Source organism: Oncorhynchus clarkii, chromosome 27 (genome assembly GCF_045791955.1).
Source record: "Oncorhynchus clarkii lewisi isolate Uvic-CL-2024 chromosome 27, UVic_Ocla_1.0, whole genome shotgun sequence".
Lineage (NCBI taxonomy): Eukaryota > Metazoa > Chordata > Actinopteri > Salmoniformes > Salmonidae > Oncorhynchus > Oncorhynchus clarkii.
Window position 1 is genome coordinate 31,907,928 of NC_092173.1, and position 26,519 is coordinate 31,934,446.

Here is a 26,519-nt window from a genome sequence, read left to right on the forward strand (position 1 = left end):
ATTTGTCTCAGTCTGAAAATTGTCCCACTCCTAAAAAGGTAGGCTATAAATGTAGCTGAAAAGTCTCTCCAACTCCTACTCCTCAACTCAATTATCTTAAAACTAAGGTCTATCCTATTGGCTGATATAGCCCAGTAATACCGATCGCCTAATATAATGGGCCCAGTGAGAATCTCTGGTAATTTAACCTATTTCTTAGTTTATTTTTGTGCATCTTGATATTGCCTATAGGGCGCAAAATTGCTGGGACCATGGCTGGCAAGTGCGATGTGTCACATTTACCTAAAATAACATTGCGGGACTATGGTTGGGTTCGGGACCAGTTATTTCAGTACTGGGTGGGTGTTAGACAGAAAGCCACCAGAAGTGGGCGGGGTGCGGGATGAATAAATCAGTCCCCCGCAGACCTCTACAGTAATACAACATGGTAACTCACCATGGCATACCTCGTCTAGTCATGTTACACTGAGCTGACCTCTACAGTAATACAACATGGTAACTCACCATGGCATACCTCGTCTAGTCATGTTACACTGAGCTGACCTCTACAGTAATACAACATGGTAACTCACCATGGCATACCTCGTCTAGTCATGTTACACTGAGCTGACCTCTACAGTAATACAACATGGTAACTCACCATGGCATACCTCGTCTAGTCATGTTACACTGAGCTGACCTCTACAGTAATACAACATGGTAACTCACCATGGCATACCTCGTCTAGTCATGTTACACTGAGCTGACCTCTACAGTAATACAACATGGTAACTCACCATGGCATACCTCGTCTAGTCATGTTACACTGAGCTGACCTCTACAGTAATACAACATGGTAACTCACCATGGCATACCTCGTCTAGTCATGTTACACTGAGCTGACCTCTACAGTAATACAACATGGTAACTGACACCCACATTTCACATAAACTCAAACAAAGAAGACAAAAGGACATATCACAGAGACACACACACACACACTACATCGATACTAGGCTTGGACGGTATACCGGGGAACTTGAAAATAGCCAGGAGATGGTTTATCAATACAGTCAATACCGTTGAAACGATTTCTTTGAAGTTTTTTAATAAATGTGAATATTTGTAGCTCCTTTTTAAGTAAATACCTGCAGTCAACTTGTACAATACATAAGGAGATGAAGCAGATTGCGTTCTTCATTTCACCCATCACATTATTTTACATTATGAACCTTACCAGTAGTCCCCAATCATGTGGTATTTGTTTACAAGCACACAATGAGAGACCAGCACCTTGTGAGTCACTCACTGTGGTGCAGCATGCGCCGGTTGACCTAGTTACAGTATGGAATTCACAACTTTAAAATGTTTGTCAACAAGATATCTTATTTTACATTTTAGTCATTTAGCGGACACTCTTTTCCAGAGCGACTTACAGGAGCAATTAGGGTTAAGAGCCTTGCTCAAGGGCACATCGACAAATTGTTCACCTAGTCGGCTTGAGGATTCAAACCAGCAACCTTTCAATTACTGGCCCAATGCTCTTAACCGCTAGGCTACCTATTAAGTTAACTGTCTAAAATGTGCTAAATGTACTTCAATTGTACATTTGGATAGTTAATTTAGTTTATTCTAGGAACAAGCTTTTCTTGGTAAAATATAGGTTTTATGCACACAGAAAACTGTGAGTAGCATTTTTGAGATACTTGTACAAGTTTATGAGCTGGGATGTCTGTTCTGCAAATAGTTTGTCAGAGACTGCATAATATTATCGCATTGCACTTGTTAGCATTTAGCTAGCATTCGCTCTGGAATTTTACATGTAATTGTTACCTCGGATTACAGAGGCTCAATGGGGTTTGAAAAAAGCACCCGTTGTGTTTAGCATTACCAAATGTTGGTTGGTATGAAGGTAGGACAATGTGGATACTGTTTAAGTCTAGAGGAGACAGCGTATAATACTGACACACACGCAAATCATAATTAAACATGATGTAACCACACACACACAACACAGTCGAACATTGACCACAAACACACAGTACACACCCACAAAACAGTCACCATAGTACTGAGACGGCCGCCCTAACCTCTCTGTACTCTACAGCATCAGAGAAACCTGGTACTGGGAGACAGAGCAGGTCCATTTGTTCCTTTAAAAAAGGCCAGCCACCCAGCCACCTACACCATGTCCACTAACAGACACCGTGTACTACCATGTTCAACCATGTTCCTGTTTATGTGACGGGGCTTACCAAGCATTGTGAGGAAGGTTAAGGGTTATGCTTCCTTTGATGTCGTCACCAAAGTGGAGGTAGCCCAGCGTTGCCAAGACAACGTAGAGGACGATGGTGATACCCATCCCGATGTTCAGAGCCGTGGGGAACCGCTTCGGTTCCTTCATCTGGTTCTCTAGAGGAAGAACCTGCCACATACACAGAGGGAGAGCACATAGTCAAGAAAACAGGAATGCTGTATAATGTAATAACACAAAAAAAAACATTATCCTGAATAAGAGCCTGGAAAGAGTATTGAGTATTGAGATCTGAATAAGAGCCTGGAAAGAGTATTGAGTATTGAGATCTGAATAAGAGCCTGGAAAGAGTATTGAGATCTGAATAAGAGCCTGGAAAGAGTATTGAGATCTGAATAAGAGCCTGGAAAGAGTATTGAGATCTGAATAAGAGCCTGGAAAGAGTATTGAGATCTGAATAAGAGCCTGGAAAGAGTATTGAGATCTGAATAAGAGCCTGGAAAGAGTATTGAGATCTGAATAAGAGCCTGGAAAGAGTATTGAGATCTGAATAAGAGCCTGGAAAGAGTATTGAGATCTGAATAAGAGCCTGGAAAGAGTATTGAGATCTGAATAAGAGCCTGGAAAGAGTATTGAGATCTGAATAAGAGCCTGGAAAGAGTATTGAGATCTGAATAAGAGCCTGGAAAGAGTATTGAGTATTGAGATCTGAATAAGAGCCTGGAAAGAGTATTGAGTATTGAGATCTGAATAAGAGCCTGGAAAGAGTATTGAGTATTGAGATCTGAATAAGAGCCTGGAAAGAGTATTGAGTATTGAGATCTGAATAAGAGCCTGGAAAGAGTATTGAGTATTGAGATCTGAATAAGAGCCTGGAAAGAGTATTGAGTATTGAGATCTGAATAAGAGCCTGGAAAGAGTATTGAGTATTGAGATCTGAATAAGAGCCTGGAAAGAGTATTGAGATCTGAATAAGAGCCTGGAAAGAGTATTGAGATCTGAATAAGAGCCTGGAAAGAGTATTGAGTATTGAGATCTGAATAAGAGCCTGGAAAGAGTGCCCCGAAAAACTAAGTATTGAGATCTGAAAAAGCCACAAAATGATGAAAAGCATCATCCTTCTGTTGAATAACAAATCCTTGGCAGAGAGAAGGATAACTGAGCAGCTAGGAGGTCTCTGATTACATTACACACGGTGACCTACGTTAACCCCAGACGTTTACCAAGCAACTCAGCTTTGGGAGGAATCAGACTTTAGCTGGGGATGAGTTGGTATGCTGGGTGAGTGGGAGGGTGGGTGTTGGATGTTTTAGGTGCTGCCGTTTGGCTCATGCCCCATGGGGATGCTGCATGGCAGGGTGGCAGGAAACATCATCACTACTAAGTACCACACACAGACTGAGGAACTGCTCTCCGCTCTCTGCCCCGGGAACGCATCTTGATCTGGGCAGAGGGATTAATGATTGGCATTCATCACCAAACCTTCACATAAAGAGACCGTGGCATAATTAGATCCCCAGACACTCGCACCTACCTCCCTTTCTCGCTTTCTTTTATTCCCTCTCGCTCTTTCCCACCTCACGTCAAGAAAATATAGATGCTTTCTAAATTGGGTAACAGTTTCATTTGAACAGGTTTAAAGCTGGCTGTGAGTCACAGATGCATTTTTATTTTCCTCTTCCAACTTGGTAGTGACTGATCAGTTCTTGACAGGGGCTTGTTACCTCTCCTCCTGATGCGACTGATAAGTTGTCGGACTGCTGTTTGACTTGGTGATTCATGACTTCGTCTGGCAGCGAATTGAGAACAATTGCAGCACCAACAAGGCTAACAGACACAGAGGGATGGTGAACACTTCAACGACCTGATTTCTGATGCATTGATTATGCATACAAAATACACTATTAGACTAATGTATGAAAGCACACAACCAACATGAATGTAACTTTAGGTGTCAGAGTAAGTGGATACATCTAAATCATAATAAAAAGTTGGCAAGGGCCTCTCCTGTTTGGCTATATGTCCAAGAACCTTGCCTCACTCACAACAAAACATATCAGACACATTGCCCTCAAACCACAAACTCCGTAACAGGGCCAACCAGCCAAGACTCCAACAGTGACTGAGTTGCTTCAGAGCCAGAGAACTAACATGCCAAAACTACACTGATCTAAGAGACCTGACCAAAGCCACAGTGCCAGGAGCCCCTGCCTTTTTACCGCCACATCAAGCAGGGTGTGTGAGATGGCGGCATTGGGCAGACAGCTGGTCTGCATTCAGCAGACAACAGGTGGTTCAGTTAACAAGCTAATAACACTGACCTCTCAGCCTGGGGTACAGCCCACTAATGAGAGAGGAGCAGACACATACAGAGACAGATGTGGACTGCGAGAGAGAGAGAGGGCTGGAGAAGAGTAGGAGAGATATAGGGGAGAGTGGGGGATAAAGACAGATAGACACAGAAAACAGAGACAGACAAACAGAAAGAGACACACACAGACCCAGACACACACAGACAGACCCAAAAAGACACAGACAGACAGACAGACAGACAGACAGACAGACAGACAGACAGACACACACAGAGAAACACACACAGGGAAACACACAGACACAGACAGACAGAGATACACAAACAGAGACACACACACACAGACAGACCCGGACAGACAAACCCAGACGGAGACAGAGACAGAGAGATAGACCCAAACAGACTGACAGAGAGACACACACACACACACACACACACACACACAGAAACATAGACACAGACAGACCCGGACAGAGACAGACAAACCCAGACAGAGACAGACCCAAACAGACAGAGACACACAGACAGACAAAAACACACAGACAGAGACAGACAGACAGACAGACAGAGACAGACACACAAACAGAGACACACACAGACAGAGACAGAGAGAGACACACACATGCACACACACAGAGACACACATGCACAAACAGAGACACACACACACACACACAGACACACACACACACACACACACAGATAGACAGAGAACCAGACACAGACAGACTTACCCAGACACAGACAGACTTACCCAGACACAGACAGACAGACTCAAACAGACAGAGAGACTCAGACAAACCCAGACAAAAACACACACAGACACTGACAGACAGACAGAGACACAGACAGACAACAGACCCAGACAGAAACAGACAGACAGAGACCAACACGCACACAGACTGAGAGACAGAGACACAGACAGAGACAGAAACACACACAGACAGACAGACCGACACTAACACACAGGGAGACAAAGAAAGACAGAGACAGACCAAGAGACAGACAGACCCAGAGACAAAACAGACAGACCCAGAGACAAAACAGACAGACCCAGAGAGACAGAGACCGACACACACAGACTGTCTGTCCGTCTGTGTCTCTGTGTGTCTGTCTGTCTGGGTCTGTGTCTGTGTGTCTCTGTCAGTGTCTGTGTGTGTGTTTCAGAGACTCAGACACACAGACAGACAGACAGACAGACAGACAGACACAGAGAGACCGACACGCACAGACAGAAAGACCGACAGACACAAGCAGACAGAGACACACAAAGACAGATAGACACAGACAGACAGACAGAGACAGACCCAGACAGAGAGAGATACAGACAGACACAGACACGCACAGACAGACCGACACGCACACACAGGGAGACAGAGACCCAGACCCAGAGACAGACAGAGACACAAGCAGACAGACACACACACACACACAGGGAAACCGACACACACACACACACACACACAAACACGGAGACCGACACACACATACACAGGGAGACCGACACACACACGGAGACCGACACACACACACACACACAGGGAGACCGACACAAACACACACAGGGAGACACACACACACACACAGGGAGACACACACACACACACGGGGAGACACACACACACACACACGGGGAGACCGACACACACACACACACACACACACGGGGAGACCGACACACACACACACACACGGGGAGACCGACACACACACACACACACACACACACACACACGGGGAGACCGACACACACACGGGGAGACCGACACACACACACACACGGGGAGACCGACACACACGGGGAGACCGACACACACGGGGAGACCGACACACACGGGGAGACCGACACACACACACACACACACGGGGAGACCGACACACACGGGGAGACCGACACACACACACACGGGGAGACCGACACACACACACACGGGGAGACCGACACACACACACACACACACACACACACACGGGGAGACCGACATACACACACACACACAGGGACACCGACATACACAGGGACACCGACATACACAGTGACACCGACACACACACACACAGGGACACCGACATACACACACACAGGGACACCGACATACACACACACAGGGACACCGACATACACACACACACACACACACACACACACACACACACAGGGACACCGACATACACACACACACACAGGGACACCGACATACACACACACACACAGTGACACCGACATACACACACACACACAGTGACACCGACATACACACACACAGTGACACCGACATACACACACACAGTGACACCGACATACAAACACACACACAGCGACACCGACATACACACAGGGACACCGACATACACACACACACACACACACACACACACACAGGGACACCGACATACACACACACACACAGGGACACCGACACACACACACACAGGGACACCGACATACACACAGGGACACCGACACACACACACACACACAGGGACACAGACATACACACACACAGGGACACCGACATACACACAGGGACACCGACACACACACACAGGGACACCGACATACACACACACACACACACACACACACACCGACATACACACACACACAGGGACACCGACATACACACACACACAGGGACACCGACATACACACACACAGTGACACCGACATACACACACACAGTGACACCGACACACACACACACAGTGACACCGACACACACACACACACAGGGACACCGACATACACAGGGACACCGACACACACACACACACACACAGGGACACCGACACACACACACACACACACACACACACACACAGGGACACCGACATACACACACACAGGGACACCGACATACACACACACAGGGACACCGACATACACACACACAGTGACACCGACATACACACACACAGTGACACCAACATATACACACACACACACACACACACACACACACAGGGACACCGACATACACACACACAGTGACACCGACATACACACACACAGTGACACCGACATACACACACACACACAGAGACACCGACATACACACAGGGACACCGACACACACACACACACACACAGGGACACCGACATACACACACACACACAGGGACACCGACACACACACACCGACACCGACACCGACACACACACACATACACACACACACACACAGGGACACTGACACACACACACAGGGACACACACACACAGGGACACCGACACACACCGACACACACCGACACACACACACACAGGGACACCGACACACACACACACAGGGACACCGACACGCACACACACACAGGGACACCGACACACACACACACACACAGGGACACCGACACACACACACACACAGGGACACCGACACACACACACACACACACAGGGACACCGACACACACACACACACACAGGGACACCGACACACACACACACACACAGGGACACCGACACACACACACACACACACACACAGGGACACCGACACACACACACACACACACACAGGGACACCGACACACACACACACACACACACAGGGACACCGACACACACACACACACACACACAGGGACACCGACACACACACACACACACACACAGGGACACCGACACACACACACACACAGGGACACCGACATACACACACACACACACACAGGGACACCGACACACACACACACAGGGACACCGACACACACACACACAGGGACACCGACACACACACACACAGGGACACCGACACACACACACACAGGGACACCGACACACACACACACAGGGACACCGACACACACACACACAGGGACACCGACACACACACACACACAGGGACACCGACATACACACACAGGGACACCGACATACACACACAGGGACACCGACACACACACACACAGGGACACCGACACACACACACACAGGGACACCGACACACACACACACACACACAGGGACACCGACACACACACACACACACACAGGGACACCGACACACACACACACACACACAGGGACACCGACACACACAGGGACACCGACACACACACACAGGGACACCGACATACACACACACACACACACACACACACACACACACACAGGGACACCGACACACACACACACACACACCGACACACACACACGCACACACACAGGGACACCGACACACACACACACACACAGGGACACCGACACACACACACACACACACACACACACACAGGGACACCAACACACACACACAGGGACACCCACACACACACACACACACACACACAGGGACACCGACACACACAGGGACACCGACACACACAGGGACACCGACACACACACACACACACACACACACACACACACCGACACACACACACACACACACACACACACACACACAGGGACACCGACATACACACACACACACACACACAGGGACACCGACATACACACACACACAGGGACACCGACATACACACACACACAGGGACACCGACATACACACACACAGGAACACCGACATACACACACACAGGAACACCGACATACACACACAGGGACACCGACACACACAGGAAACAAAGAGAAAAGAGAAGATAAAGCAGTAGACTGGGTAGAGGAGCATGGTACAGTGCCTTGCGAAAGTATTCGGCCCCCTTGAACTTTGCGACCTTTTGCCACATTTCAGGCTTCAAACATAAAGATATAAAACTGTATTTTTTTGTGAAGAATCAACAACAAGTGGGACACAATCATGAAGTGGAACGACATTTATTGGATATTTCAAACTTTTTTAACAAATCAAAAACTGAAAAATTGGGCGTTTTTGAGAAACACACAGAGAAAATGGAAGATAAAGCAGTAGACTGGGTGGAAGAGCATGGTAGATGAGAAACAAAGAGAAAATTAAAGCAAATAGAGACAAGGTCAGAGATTGAGAGGTTGAAAGACAAAAATATTAAATGAGGACACTAAACTATTGGAAGTTTATCAGTGCTGAAATATTATATTCATCATTAATTCCCCCAAATACATTTTCTTGACCATGAATATCAAAGGGAGAATTAATTTCTTTCTCAAGGCGTCCGTCCGACACAACACTGAGGTTAGACACGCTCTCTCGCTCGCCATTTCCTTAGCACTCGAGCGGCTAATATGCAGGCAGATTAAGCAGTCACATAACGCTAAAGAACAGCCTCTCTCTCTCTGCCTGTAGACATTACAACAGTTCTCCTTCATTGACCTATCCAACTAATTTGTCATCAATTAAAGGTTAATTAAAGGTTAATTGATGGCAATTTAGTGTTAAGGCAATGAAGAGGGCAATATGGGATTGTCGGTAAGGAAGGGAGGCCTAGCAAGCTATTATCTCTCAGCCAATCACCTGCCGCCAACCGCGCATTGCAACAAATCAGGAGTAGCTAAGTCATTGTGTCGTGTTTCTCGCACCACAGCAACCCAACAGCCATTTTGTGTTCATGCCAAAAGGTTGAGAGCTCAACTAACTACTGCTGACCGCAGGTTGGCCATAATCCCCTTGTCATGAGAGAGGAGGTCAAAGGCCCCAGCTACCAGTAAGACATGATCACTTCACATTATATTACTGTATGGTATTACATCACCCTAGGCAGATTTTCTCTACTGTTAGTCTTGGGCCAGATTATAGCGTGTGTGTGCGCGCGAAATGAGGCTGTGGATCTGTTCATACATCACTCAGGACAGACGCAGAGTGGGCAAGGAGTGTGACAGAGACAAAGTGTGTTTGCATATGTGGAGACTGGATTTTGTTTGGGTGTAAATGGGCATGCTATGATACATGTCAAAATGAGCTTGGGATGTGCTTGTGTACGTACGTCATGTTCATGTATATTACTGAACAGTGTGTGTCAATGAATATCGATAAATAAGAGAGCGTAGCCTACATTAGTAGGTAGCCATGTGTATGTCTATATGTATTAATGTATGAATACATACGAGTGTACCAGTGGTTTCAACACCCTCCAAACTTGGCCGGGAGCATTTTTTTTATAGATGGGAATTTTTTTTAGTGGGTAGATCAGTTTTAGTATTGCAGATAGACTGTAGCTTCCAATGTAATAGTCTACATCGCTTCCAATCCCCCATATATTTTTTTGCAAAAAAAAATTATGACATTATATATATTTCCTTTATTACTCTACCACCCAGGCCAAGGGTATTAGATAAAGTCTATTTATACAGAAACCTACAGTGAGCAAGGCTCAATCAGCCCTCTGCAGAGCTCACCTCCTGCACAGAGAAGCAGGCAGCGCTGGGTAGAGGAGCCAAGCACAGTGTATGTATGTATTAGCATTACATAACAGTCAGCCTCCACACCCGAGAGACCCTTTAAGAAACCCCTAGCCCAATAAAACCCTGGTTTGAGGTAGGAGCCGAATCCCCATCCCTAATTGCAATATTTATGTCCTCTGCTACATTTCTCATTCTGGAATTTCAATCGATGAGGCTGGCCAGCTGAAGCGTCAGCCTCAGAATTTTTGTTCCAAAGAAGTATGTCTGGCAGGCCTTAGGAAAATACTAGACCTGCCATTAAAGACAAAGAAATTAGGTGAGCCACGGAGGAGAAAGGGGGCTCTGGAAAACAGATTAAGACACAAGACCAAGGGGAAAACGTTTTTGCCTGTTACACTTATTAGGTCAGCATTTCTGTTAGTAAAGGGGGAAAGAGGGGAATGGAGGCGGGAGAGATAGAGGGCGGGAGAGGGAGAGAACAAGAAAGAGAGAAAAGTAAAATAATGAAAACCAGATATGCATTTCTAAACCTGAAGGTCTGACACAAAATTGTGCCATTTCGAACTTTATCTGCAACGTTATATTATTTTGTACGACTACAGCGGTTTCCCCTATCCAGCTGTACAGAGAGGTATCGCTCCAGGGGCAACACAATGGAATATAACGTTGCGGATAAAGTTCGGAATTAAAATATCATGTGTACAAAATCTAAAAAGATCTGCATTACTATACTTATAGCTTTGCAGTTTCGAAAAGGAAGTATTTGGGTGTTTTTGCAGCCTTTGTTCATGTTTATCTGTGGCCCCCATATTGCAGAACTAGCAACGAGGAAGTGTATCACGAGTTGGGGTAAGTTTCTCAAAACCAAGTGAAATTACAAAACAAATTGTCTAGACCCCTATAACAAACATTTTAGATTTGGTTAAAAAAAAACTTATCCTTTAACAGATGTAGTTTAAAATGTCCTTTCTCTCTCTCTCTGCAGAATGGCTCTCTGAATTAAACGGAACCCAGAGCACTATTATGTAAATTAGAGGAGAAGATCACTGGCAACGGATCTCTGGGTGCACATTGGATCTACTGTAGCGTGGCGACACAAATAAGCAGCAACGCCTTCTCCATTCAAGTAAAAAGCAAAGCCCAGGGAAAGTGGAGAGATCAAAGTCATGGAAATCTTTCTCTGCACAAAACAGCCTATCTACACAGTATACAAATAACCTGCCAAGAGAACCAGGGAGCCTGTCTCAACAGCTACGAGTAGCGGTCTCTCTTTAAAAAAAAGATTACAACAATTGTTCTGTGCCGGACTACATTTTTGGGGGCTTTTCCCGCCCTCCCCCTCTCCCCGGACCCAGAGGAGAAAATTCACCAAAGACTTTCACCCATGGCCTGTATCCATCTGCTGGATGTATCCAAGTCCTGGCCCTGGACTTGATGGAAGAGTGAGAGGCCAAACACTGGAATCAAACACTCCTTATAAACTCCCTGGAATCAAACACTCCCTATAAACTCCCTGGAATCAAACACTCCCTATAAACTCCCTGGAATCAAACACTCCCTATAAACTCCCTGGAATCAAACACTCCCTATAAACTCCCTGGAATCAAACACTCCCTATAAACTCCCTGGAATCAAACACTCCCTATAAACTCCCTGGAATCAAACACTCCCTATAAACTCCCTGGAATCAAACACTCCCTATAAACTCCCTGGAATCAAACACTCCCTATAAACTCCCTGGAATCAAACACTCCCTATAAACTCCCTGGAATCAAACACTCCCTATAAACTCCCTGGAATCAAACACTCCCTATAAACTCCCTGGAACCAAACACTACCTATAAACTCCCTGGAATCAAACACTCCCTATAAACTCCCTGGAATCAAACACTCCCTATAAACTCCCTGGAATCAAACACTACCTATAAACTCCCTGGAATCAAACACTCCCTATAAACTACCTGGAATCAAACACTCCCTATAAACTCCCTGGAATCAAACACTCCCTATAAACTCCCTGGAATCAAACACTAGCTATAAACTCCCTGGAATCAAACACTACCTATAAACTCCCTGGAATCAAAAGCAGAGGCATCCAAAGGTACAGCACACAGCCTTGCGCTAATCTACTGTCTTAAAAATAGTTTATCCTTGAGAGAGGAGGGAGAGATATCTTCTGACAAGGTGAGGATTAAAGGGGGTTTAGATGATTGTTTGGAAAGAAACCCGCAACCCACCTTAATAACCTTCCTTTAAACCCTGAAGCCCAAAGCCAAAACACCTAAAAATTTGCTTTAGCTGGCCTAGCCAACACAATTAGCATTAGCGCCAAGAGTATCTGCAGGGAGCTGCACTAGTTCTCTGTTTTATGAACTCTGTGCTGGAGAGACAGGTGGAGAATGTACAGATAAAGGTGTGTCAGTAAGTGATAAGCACACCAAAGCACTTTGGCCCAGTTTTTAGTGCTAGAAGGAACCATAGTCCGAGCTAACAGAAGTCAAGTACCTACTGGAGATGTGGGAAAGGGGACACCTAAGTCAGTTGCACAACTGAACGCATTCAATCGAAATGTGTCTTCCACATTTAACCCAACCCCTCCCTCTGTTAGATACGTTTTCACTGGCAGCAGCGCTGGCCAATCAGTTGTGACACCCGTTTCAGGCCGGCTCTCTCCCTTCCCCATTGCTTATCCCATGGGAATGGTGTGAAGATCACATCCCCAGGCGGATAATTACCCTGTCAGGGTGACTGAGAGAACCCATATGGTCGTGGATCACTCCAAGAAAGAGAGGAGAGAGGGGAGAGAGAGAAGGCACTCAGAGAGAGTGGAACGGGATAGCTGGAGGAGGCCTAACTACTTCAATTATTTCTTTACTTTATCTGCTATCATTCATTCTTCCTTCCTGGTCGTCTATCCTATCTGAGCAGCGTCAGCAATTCTCTCCACAACCTTTCTCTTATTTTGTACTCTTCTCTCCTTCCTCCCTCTCTAGGGAGATGTGCTGATCCGGAGTGGCCTGGCTGTCGTCTCTGTCTGTCGGGTTGTCGCGGTGACTTGTCGGCCATCACCCTGTGCCCACCGGTTGGCTGATTAATGGGTTAGCGGCGGTCAGGGAGTATTCCTCTGCCCCTCTGTCAATACACCGTGGTACCACCTCATACATCATCATGCCCATGGCGGACACACACACACACACACACTTATCCTTGTCTGCAGGACACCATCCCCATCAAATCACCAGCTCTAGCTGAATCCCCATCCCCATCCCCATCTGAATCCCCATCCCCATCTGAATCCCCATCCCCATCTGAATCCCCAGCTCCATCTGAATCCCCAGCTCCAGCTGAATCCCCATCCCCAGCTGAATCCCCAGCTCCAGCTGAATCCCCATCCCCACTGAATCCCCAGCTCCAGATGAATCCCCAGCCCCACTGAATCCCCAGCCCCACTGAATCCCCAGCCCCACTGAATCCCCAGCCCCAGCGAATCCCCAGCCCCAGCTGAAGGTTAGCGTCAGCTTAACCCTCTGATTAGCCCAGTTTAACCCTCTCACCAGGAGTTATCATTGAACTTTTCCATTCTTCAACCCTCTCATCTGAGGTCAGCATTTAACCTAGCTAAGGTTAACCTAACTTAGCAGGCACACCTGAGCAGCGTTTTTCTTTCTGGTCTTGATGAGAAAAAAATAAAATGCCGGTTGGAGGTTCACTTTCACACTGTTCATCCAATCCAGTAAATGTGGAGGAGGAGTTAAGATAGAGTGGTGTCGACTTGTTGACATCCAAAAGAAAAAGTCAGGCTCTCTTTTCATTTCCCTTGAAAACCGGATGCATCCTCTTGTTAAATGACCACGCTGAGGGAAAGATTAGTATGTGATCTCACCATCCTCACTATTCACCCTGGATCAATTATATGACATTAACACTAATACTATCCTTGGCTTGAACATTCTCTTAGCCATGCAGTGTTCAAGGCTTTTAACTGCAGCCGTGGCCCATGGTCCCCAATCATCATCCAATCCAGAGCTGGTCACATAAGTGCCGGAACCAATCAGGTGTTTCATAACACCTGTTGAAGAGTACTTACCACTCCGATGCCTTCGAAGGCAAAGATGGCTGTTCCGAAGAAGAAGGGGAACTTGCCCAAGGGGGAAGTGAGAGGGAGACGATGAAGGTCCCCAAAATCCTGTCAGAGAGGGGCGACAGCAGACAGAGAAGCAGGCGTTTAGGAAAACAGGGACAACGACAGTCTGTCAGAGGAGCTACTCCCATAAGGGCCTATAGAACAGAATCAACTTTCTCATCACTGCCAAGGACACAAGAGACACTGGCTCAGAGACACAGTGAAGAGAGGGCAAGATTTCCCCTGACTCACAGATAAAACCGAGTGAGACAGCGAGAGGGAACAGAGAAAAAGAAGAATCCCAGGCACAGAGTGGAAGGAATGAAAGAAAGGACAGTAAGAGAGTCCATTACACATTAGGCAGAGACTAAGAGACCGAACAGAAAGAGAGGGAGGAGAAATGGAGTTAGGTTAATGGGTTGACGGCTAGGTGACCTAAAGGTGAATTAGGGATGCAGTGTTGTGTTCCCCTGTGGACGCGTGTCGTCTACCGCGTCACACAGAGACGCCCAGCGACTGACAGGGGTCCTAATGAATCTATTTAAAACATAATTCAGTTGGTGATTGATGAGGGCTGTTCACAAGGGCACCTAGACCACTGCCCGGAACACTGCCCAGCCACCCACCCACACAGCTGAGGGATGAGCTGTGCCACACACACTCGCAGATACACAACCCTGGCTGGCACAACCTTCTGTGGGAAATCTAAAACAGCAATCAACGCTGGATTACACGACACGTCAGGAACACTTACATCTGATGTCAATCTGCTCCAAAATGCCTAATTGTATTATTAGAATGACCTTGGGAACAGTCCAAGTAGACAAGCTTTGTAGTGCTGAGCATGCTTTTTGAAATCGGTTCGGTTTTGGTTCATTCTATTAAAACAATCACAGTTTTTACACATTAAATGCACTGTGTGTGTTGAACGTTGTAAGACTGAATAAAACAATTAATAAAAGTCCCAAGATGGTAGTCATAGCCGCAGGTGGTAGTTTGGGGGGGAAGGGGGAGTGAACAGGCGACTCCAGGATGCTGGCCTTCAAGGCAGAGTGGCAAAGCAAAAGCCATATCTCAGACTACCAATAAAATGAAAAGATTAAGATGGGCAAAAGAACACAGACACCGGACAGAGGAATTCTGCCAGAATGCCAGCATCCCGGAGTCGCTTCTTCACCATTGACCTTGAGACTGGTGTTTTGCGAGTACTATTTAATGAAGCTGACAGCTGAGGACTTGTAAGGAGTCTGTTTCTCAAACTGGACAGTAATGTACTTGTCCTCTTGCTCAGTTGTGCACCGGGGCCTCCCACTCCTGGTCTATTCTGGTTAGAGACAGTTTGTGCTGTTCTGTGAAGGGAGTAGTACACAGCGTTGTACGAGATCTTCAGTTTCTTGGCAATTTCTCGCATGGAATAGCCTTCATTTCGTTTCTGGCCATTTTGAGCCTGTTCAATGGAACCCACAAATGCTGATGCTCCAGATACTCAGCTAGTCTAAGGACCAATTGTATTGCTTCTTTAAAGGCAGCACAACAGTTTTCAGCTGTGCTAACATAATTGCAAAAGGGCTTTCTAATGATCAATTAGCCTTTTTAAATTATAAACTTGGATTAGCTAACACAACGTGCCATTGGAACACATGGCCTCTGTACGCCTATGTAGATATTCCATTAAACAAATCTGCCATTTCCAGCTACAATAGTCATTTACAACATTAACAATGTCTACACTGTATTTCTGATAAATGTGATGTTATTTTAATGAACACAAAACTTCTAAGTGACCCCAAACTTTTGAATGGTAGAGTATTTATTTTTATCATCATTTTTTCAGGGTGTACTTTTCACTTAGGTCATGTATTTTCAGATACGCAAAGCAACTGCTTTCTATCCCTCTCCGTCATGGGGTTCTCTTCCCTCAGTTTCCGTGTCTGCACCGCACAGACTGGACAAGTTTAAGCGGACACGCAATGGATTATGGTTATTCATTACCACGATATCTGCGCTAAACTATAGTACCACTCAAAGGTTGACACACCTACCCCTTCAAGGGTTTTTCTTTACTTCTACCATTTTCTACATTGTAGAATAATAGTGAAGACATCAACCCTATGATATAACACATACGGAATCATTTAGTAACCAAAAAAAGTGTTAAACAAATCAAAATTATGAGATTCTTCAAAGTATTCACCCTTTGCATTGACGACAGCTTTACACACTCTTGGTATTCTCACTGCATTCTGCAGTGATATGCCATCCCATCTGGTTTGCACTTAGTAGGACTATCATTTGTTTTTCAGCAGGACAATGACCCAATACCTCCAGACTGTGTAAGGGCTATTTGACGAAGAAGGAGAGTGATGGAGTGCTGCATCAGATGACCTTGACTCCACATTCACCGACCTGAACCCAATTGAGATGGTTTGGGATGAATTGGACCGCAGATTGAAAGAAAAGCAGCCAACAAGTGCTCAGCATACAGTTGAAGTCAGAAGTTTACATACTCTTTGGTTGGAGTTATTAAAACTAATTTTCAACCACTCCACAAATGTCTTGTTAACAAACTATAGTTTTGGCAAGTCGGTCAAGACATCTACTTTGTGCATGACACAAGTTATTTTTCCACCAACTGCTTGTAGATAGATTACTTCACTTAACTTCTTTGGGATAGGGGGCAGTATTTTCACGTCTCGATGAAAAGCGTGTCCAAAGTAAACTGCCTGCTACTCAGGCCCAGAAGCTAAGATATGCATATTATTAGTAGATTTGGATAGAAAACACTGAAGTTTCTAAAACTGTTTGAATGATGTCTGCAAGTATAACATAACATATTTGGCAGGCGAAACCCCAAGGACAAACAAAACAAAAAATGTTGAGGTCACTCTCTTTTCAATGGGTTTTCATTTGGAATCCAGATTTCTAAGGGACTTGCTTGCAGTTCCTATCGCTTCCACTGGATGTCAACAGTCAGAAATTGGTTGAGGTTTTTCCTTTGAGAAATGAAGAAACAGCACTGTTCAGAACGAGGGTAGAGAAAAGTCTACTCTTTGTTAGAGGCGCGTGACCTGAAAGCCTGCTACACTTTGTTTTCCTCCGGTATTGAACGCAGTTTATCCCGTGTAAAATTGAATCGTTTATTTACGTTAAAAAATACCTAAAGTTGTATTAAGAAAGTTGTTTGAAATGTTTGGACAAAGATTACAGGTAACTTATGAGATATTTTGTAGTCGTGTTGCGCGAGTTGGAACCAGTGTTTTTCTGGATCAAACGCGCCAAATAAATTGATATTTTGGATATATATATATATATATCGACGGAATTAATCGAACAAAAGGACCATTTGTGATGTTTATGGGACATATTGGAGTGCCATGAGAAGAAGCTCGTCAAAGGTAAGGCATGAATTATATCTTTATTTCTGCGTTTTGTGTCGCGCCTGGCGGGTTGAAATATGATTGTCGGTGTTTGTTTGCTGGGGTGCTGTCCTCAGATAATAGCTTAATAGTTACTACATGATTCCATATGTTTTATTTCATAGTTTTGATGTCTTCAATATTATTCTACAATGTAGAATATTGTTTAAAAAATATATATATTTGAATGTGTGGGTGTCCCTAATCTTTTGACTGGTATTCTATGTAAAATATTGGCCTGCTGGAAACTACAACTCTCTACTACATCACACGGTTCAGGCTTGATCTGATTTACATTACCGGTCTAAAGTTTTAGAACAATAAAAACTGCAAAAATGTGGGTGAAATGTAAGCAGTTCAAGTCCAGTGAATAACCTGAAATGGTTCAAATGTAAGCGGTAGACTGTAAGCGGTAGACTGTCAGCGGTAGACTGTCAGCGGTAGACTGTCAGCGGTAGACTGTCAGCGGTAGACTGTCAGCGGTAGACTGTCAGCGGTAGACTGTCAGCGGTAGACTGTCAGCGGTAGACTGTCAGCGGTAGACTGTCAGCGGTAGACTGTCAGCGGTAGACTGTAAGCGGTAGACTGTAAGCGGTAGACTGTCAGAGGTTAAAAAAAAGTTTACCAATAACTGAAAAATAATTTACATTTCAGAGTTGTAAAAAAAAAGCTATTTTTCAGGGAACAAATAATGGGTTAACAACTTACAGCTGTTCTGCAGCAATGGAAGTAAATTAAGCCTTGAAAGTTGGTGCTAACAATTCCTACAGGTGTCCCAATTTGTGTTGATTACTCTGTCTGTATTAAAGCAGTGTTGGAACAGACTGTTACTACACCCTCTTAAGCATTATTTGGACAGTATTGTACTGCAATAAGTAGTATATTGCTATCATAATGGCACGAAAAAAAGCAATTAACAAAGGAAGCCAGACAGACCATAATAACCCTTAAAAGTGTAGGTCTTTCCTTTAGAGAAATTGCAAAGAAAGCCATGGTGTCAGTGAGTACAGTTTCCTACATCATCAAAAGGCACTTGGAAACTGGAGGGAACTCTGACAGGAAGAGGTCTGACAGACCTAAAGCCAAAACAGAATCAGAAGACAAGTTTCTGAGAGTCAACAGCTTGCGTGATAGCCAGCTCACAGGGCAACAGCTTCAAGCACAACTTAATACTGGTCGAAGTAAACGAGTCTCAGTTTCACCCTGCGTGAAAGAGACTACCGGTCTAAAGTTTTAACAAGCTGCAGGTTTGACAGGTCGAGTGGCAGTAGGAAAGCCATTGCTAAAATGGCAAAATAAGAGAGGCTTGCCTGGGCCATGAAGCACCACCAGTGGACTACAGAAGACTTGTGTCTTAAGTCTTATGAATCAAAATGTGAAATCGTCGGTTCATCACGCAGGGTTTTTGTACACCAGCGAGTAGGTAAAAGGATGGTTCCTCAGTGTGACACCAAAGGTCAAACACGGAGGAGGATGTCTTGGGCTCTTTTGCTGGATCCAGAGTCGGCGACTTGCACAGAGTGAGTGACACCCTGAACCAAAATGGCTACCACAGCATTTTGCAGCGCCATGCAATACCCTCTGGTGTATTGGTCAAGGGTTTATCCTAAAGCAAGATAATGACCCAAAACATACCTCTAGGCTATGTCAGAGCTACCTTCGAAGAAAATAAGACGGTAGGCTTCAAATCATGGAATGGCCAGCACAGTCTCCAGACAAACCCCATTGAGCTGGTTTGGGATGAACTGTGCAGAAGGGTAAAAGCAAAGCAACCTACAACACTTTGTGGGAACTTCTGCAACAGTGTTAGGAAGAACTTTCCGAACAATATTTGATTTCCATTGTAGAAAGAATGGCACAAGTCTGTCCGGCTGATATGTCTTCCCAAGCTGGCTACCTTTGATGAGTCAAAAATGTAGATTACATTTTGTTGAACAAAAGGATTCCATGATTTATTTTTTGTCTCCAATTGTTTACACTGTTGTCTCCAACAACAGCGTAAACAACATGCTTACCTTCGTGATGCACTGGAAGATGATGATGACCCTGACAGCCACAACAACAGTGTAAACAACAACAGTGTAAACAACATGCTTACCGTCGTGATGTACTGAAAGATGATGACCCTGACAGCCACAACAACAGTGTAAACAACAACAGTGTAAACAACATGCTTACCGTCGTGATGCACTGGAAGATGATGATGACCCTGACAGCCACAACAACAACAGTGTAAACAACAACAGTGTAAACAACATGCTTACCGTCGTGATGTACTGGAAGATGATGATGGCCCTGACAGCCACAACAACAACAGTGTAAACAACATGCTTACCGTCGTGATGTACTGGAAGATGATGATGACCCTGACAGCCACAACAACAGTGTAAACAACATGCTTACTGTCGTGATGTACTGGAAGATGATGACCCTGACAGCCACAACAACAGTGTAAACAACAACAGTGTAAACAACATGCTTACCGATGTGATGTACTGGAAGATGATGACCCTGACAGCCACAACAACAGTGTAAACAACAACAGTGTAAACAACATGCTTACCGTCGTGATGTACTGGAAGATGATGATGACGCTGACGGCCATGCAGACGTTGGCCAGCAACGACAGGACGGCCATGTTCTTCAGGTCCTTCATGAACACCAGCAGGATGAGGAAGGGCAGGAAGAAGAGCATGTAAAGACGCAGATCCAGTGCCCAGGGCTCAGAGGGCACCATGGTGGGTAGAGGGACTGGGGCTGGCACCATGGAGGTGTTGGCGAATGACAGGGATTCAGCTGCCAGGGTGATGTTTACACCTTGGTATCCCTCAACGACCTAGAGAGGAAGGAATGGATACACACAGGTGCACGCACACACACACGCATGCATGCACACATCCACACACACACCCCCACACAAAAAGGTGTGATTAATGGTCGTCTGTTCATGAGTGAAACTCACCCCATCACCCTGCCAACCTTCAGGAATGAACCTTCCGATAGACTTTCAGATAGAGATCCCACTAAATCTACAGACTGCAATTAAGGCTACTGCATGTTCTCTCCTTGCCAGAGAAAAACTATGTAGGAGCTTATCATGGAAGCGAAGAAGTGGATTGGCCTCGTGCTTGTCGATAAGTGAAGTGGATTGGCCTCTTGCTTGTCGATAAGCAGCTCTCCCGCTTCTATCAACAACAAAAGCTTTTCCCAGAGAGAAACTATCAGAAAACTTTCAGGGATTAATGAATATTCAACAACACCAGGGAGTGGACTAGAAATGGGAGGGGGTAGAGGAGAGGAGGGAGGGGGGGCTCCAAATTATATCCCCATGATTCCATCTTATCCCACAGCTCAGACAGGTTAGAAAAATCAGGGTTTCATTCAATTAGACTGTCTGCTATTACATTTTAGTCATTTAGCAGACACTCTTATCCAGAGCGACTTAAGAGTAGCAATTAGCGTTAAGTGCCTTGCTCAAGGGCACATCAACAGATCTTTCACCTAGTCGGTCGGGGGATTCAAACCAGCAACCTTGCGGTTACTAGTCCAACACTCTTAACCGCTAGTCTCCCAGTCCCAGAGGTGGAGGGCAACAAATGCATGGAGAGAAATGGTGCTACCTGGAAATACGGTGTAGTTTGTTCACCCATTAACTCATTTATAATTATCATAAGTTACTCACTCACCACCACTCACTCACCACCATAAAAACAGGTTCTCAATTGATGACCTTGCTTTAAAGAATGATTAAATAAATCTAACTAAAAAGTCCTTATTAATTCGTCATATCACCCCCATTCACCACATTCTTCAGTCACTAATGGGAATACTGTAGCGATCCATCTACATAGCTACTCCACGACACCCATAAACCAACAGCAGTATGAGCATTAAAAAATAATTCAGACCCCTTCAATTTTTCCACATTTTGTTACATTACAGCCTTATTGTAAAATGTGTGATTTTCTTTATTCCTCAATCTTCAAAACACAATGCCCCATAATGACAGGCAATGCCTTCAACCTTATGGCTTGGTTTTTGCTCTGACATGCACTGTCAACTGTGAGACCTTAGACAGTGGTGTGCCTTTCCAAATCATGTCCAATCCATTGAATCTACAATCAAGTTGTAGAAACAGCTCAAGAATGATCAATGGAAACAGGATTCACCTGAGGTCAATTTCAAGTCTCAGAGCTAAGGGTCTGAATATTTATGTAAAGAAGGTAGTTCTGTTCCTAATTTTTAATACAATACAATTTATACAATTTTAATACAAATATCTAAAAACTAATCTAAAATATAATTTAATCAATTTTAGAAAAAGGCTGTAACGTAACAAAATGTGGAAAAACTCAAGGGGTCTGAATACTTTCCGAATGCACTCTATGCTAGCTGTTGTCATACTATGAACACATACAGAGTAGAGGTCGACCGATTATGATTTTTCAACGCCGATACCAATACCGATTATTGGAGGGCCAAAAAAGCCGATACCGGTTAAATCTGCCGATTTTTGGGGGATTTTTTAAAGTTTGTAATAATGACAATTACAACAATACTGAATGAACACTTATTTTAACTTAATATAATACATCAATAAATTACATTTAGCCTCAAATAAATAATGAAACATGTTCAATTTGGTTTAAATAATGCAAAAACAAAGAAAGTAAAAGAGAAGAAAGTAAAAGTGCAATATGTGCTATGCAAGTTCCTTGCTCAGAACATGAGACCATATGAAAGCTGGTGGTTCCTTTTAACATGAGTCTTCAATATTCCCAGGTAAGAAGTTTTAGGTTGTAGTTATTATTGGAATTATAGGACTATTTTCCTCTTAACCATTTGTACTTCATTAACCTTTGACTATTGGATGTTCTTATAGGCACTTTAGTATTGCCAGTGTAACAGTTTAGCTTTCGTCCCTCTCCTCGCTCCTGCCTGGGCTCAAACCATCAACACAACGACAACAGCCACCATCGAAGCAGCGTTACCCATGCAGAGCAAGGGAAAGAACCACAGTCTCAGAGCGAGTGACGTTTGAAACGCTATTAGCGCGCGCTAACTAGCCAGCCATTTCACTTCGGTTACACCAGCCTCATCTCGGGAGTTGATAGGCTTGAAGTCGTAAACAGCGCAATGAAGAGCTGCTAGCAAAACACATGAAAGTGCTGTTTGAATGAATGTTTACGAGCCTGCTTCTGCCTACCACCACTCAGTCAGATACTTGAATGCTTAGTTAGATTATATGCAACGCAGGATACGCTAGATAATATCTAGTAATATCAATCATGTGTAGTTAACTAGTGATTATGATTGATTTATAGTTTTTTATAAAGATAAGTTTATTGGTAGCTAGCAACTTACCTTGGCTTACTGCATTCGCGCATTTCTTGTGGAGTGCAATGAGAGAGAGGCAGGTCGCTATTGCGTTGGACTAGTTAACTGTAAGATTGGATCCCCAAGCTGACAATAATAAAATAGGCAAAATTGGCGTCCAAAAATACCGATTTCCCATTGTTATGTATACTTGAAATCGGCCCTAATTAAATCGGCCACTCCGAATAATTGGCCGACCTCTAATACAGAGATGGGTATGTACAGGTAAGTGCCAAAATAAAGGAAACACTTAAATAAATGAGAGACAAGAGAGCAAGAGGTGAAGCGAGATGTTTTACTCAGCTGGTCATCAAACTGAATTGCTAATTTGCTTTGAGAGGCTTATTTGATCGAATAGAAGTTTTGTAATGGTTAGGTTGTTACGAACGCACTGATAAGTGAACGCAACTTTGAAAAATTACTATCGGGAGTTGTGCCCGTTGTCATAGCGATCATGGATATAACCCGTTTGAGCATGAACATTGCCATTGAGGGCTTCCATCATTTTAAAGTAGGTGGGGATTCCAATGATTTGAGAGCAATCAGACAATGAAGTAGAAAATTGACTACTTGAAAATGGAGAAAGCGTCTGTGACAGCATGGGCAACACTATAAAGGCAATAATGGCACAGATACAAAGATGTATTTCCATTTTTAGAGCAATCACTGGAATATCTTGTCAATATAATAGACATGTATAATGTGTGTGTGTGTGAGTGAGAGAGTGTCTCAGTCACCAGATCTCAACCAAATTGAACACTTGTGGGCAATTCTGGAGTGGCACTTGAGACCGCATTTTTCATCAACACCAAATTATGGAATTTCTATGGACGAATGGTGTCGCATCCCTCCAACAGAGTTTCAGACACTTGCAGAATCTATGCCAAGGTGCATTGAAGCTGTTCTGGCTCATGGTGGCCCAATGCTCTATTAAGAGACTTTTTGTTGGCGTTACCTCTATGTTCTGCTGTAGGTTCAATGGCACAGCCCCGAGAGTGCATTTACTACAGTAATGTATGCCTGTTTGTATAAACTGTGGAGTAAACTGAATATCTACTATGTTTATGCATGTAAGCTTGTTTGTTGTGGATACCAGGAAATAAATTATGCAAGAGAGAGAGAGAAAGAGAGAAGAGGGAGGGTAGAGAGGGAGGGGGGAGAGAGCGACAAAGAGAGAGAAAAGATGTGGTATTGATTTCATATGATAGAGTGGTACAGGGCTTCCTTCCTAGCTCTAGACAACTAGCATTAAATAATGCACACTGATATAGCCTCACATAATCCCATAAGGAGGAATACTGCATCACATCAGCTCATAACTAAGCACCATAGAGAGATGGACACCAGTCCAGTTAGATACTACATATTGCACTTACATACACGTCCCAAAGAACTCCACTGAAATACAGTGGGGCAAAAAAGTATTTAGTCAGACACCAATTGTGCAAGTTCTCCCACTTAAAAAGACGAGGCCTGTAATTTTCATCATACGTACACTTCAACTATGACAGACAAAATGAGGAGAAAAAAAATCTAGAAAATCATATTGTAGGATTTTTTATTAATTTATTTGCAAATTATGGTGGAAAATAAGTATTTGGTCAATAACAAAAGTTTCTCAATACTTTGTTATATACCCTTTGTTGGCAATGACAGAGGTCAAACAATTTCTGTAAGTCTTCACACACCGTTGCTGGTATTTTGGCCCATTCCTCCATGCAGATCTCCTCTAGAGCAGTGATGTTTAGCTTCCCCTATGTTTTGGGGCTGTTGGACTTTCAACGCCCTCCAAAGATTTTCTATGGGGTTGAGATCTGGAGACTGGCTAGGCCACTCCAGGACCTTGAAATGCTTCTTACGAAGCCACTCCTTCGTTGCCCGGGCGGTGTGTTTGGGATCATTGTCATGCTGAAAGACCCAGCCACGTTTCATCTTCAATGCCCTTGCTGATGGAAGGAGGTTTTCACTCAAAATCTCACAACACATGGCCCCATTCATTCTTTCCTTTACACGGGTCAGTCATCCTGGTCCCTTTGCAGAAAAACAGCCCCAAAGCATGATGTTTCCACCCCCATGCTTCACAGTAGGTATGGTGTTCTTTGGATGCAACTCAGCATTCTTTGTCCTCCAAACACGACGAGTTGAGTTTTTACCAAAAAGTTATTTGACGGGCCTGGACATGTACTGGCTTAAGCAGGGGGACACAGGGGACACGTCTGGCACTGCAGGATTTGAGTCCCTGGCGGCGTAGTGTCTTACTGATGGTAGGCTTTGTTACTTTGGACCCAGCTCTCTGCAGGTCATTCACTAGGTCCCCCCGTGTGGTTCTGGGATTTTTGCTCACCGTTCTTGTGATCATTTTGACCCCACCGGGTGAGATCTTGCGTGGAGCCCCAGATCGAGGGAGATTATCAGTGGTCTTGTATGTCTTCCATTTCCTAATAATTGCTCCCACAGTTGATTTCTTCAAACCAAGCTGCTTACCTATTGCAGATTCAGTCTTCCCAGCCTGGTGCAGGTCTACAATTTTGTTTCTGGTGTCCTTTGACAGCTCTTTGGTCTTGGCCATAGTGGAGTTTGGAGTGTGACTGTTTGAGGTTGTGGACAGCTGTCTTTTATACTGATAACAAGTTCAAACAGGTGCCATTAATACAGGTAATGAGTAGAGAACAGAGGAGCCTCTTCAAGAAGAAGTTACAGGTCTGTGAGAGCCAGAAATCTTGCTTGTTTGTAGGTGACCAAATACTTATTTTCCACCATAATTTGCAAATAAATTC

At 44.6% G+C, this 26,519-nt stretch overlaps 1 protein-coding gene across 3 annotated transcripts in view; it reads right to left on the reverse strand.

Moving 5' to 3' along the window:
- LOC139385611 (solute carrier family 36 member 4) overlaps positions 1-26,519 on the reverse strand; it is a 222,781-nt gene that overhangs the window by 179,467 nt on the left and 16,795 nt on the right. For all 3 annotated transcript variants that reach the window (XM_071130821.1, XM_071130822.1, XM_071130823.1), the window contains exons 8-10: positions 20,930-21,202; positions 14,915-15,013; positions 2,235-2,404 (exon numbers count right to left, since the gene is read on the reverse strand). In XM_071130821.1, coding sequence (XP_070986922.1) covers positions 2,235-2,404; positions 14,915-15,013; positions 20,930-21,202 — 542 coding nt within the window. The remainder of the gene's footprint in view (positions 1-2,234; positions 2,405-14,914; positions 15,014-20,929; positions 21,203-26,519) is intronic.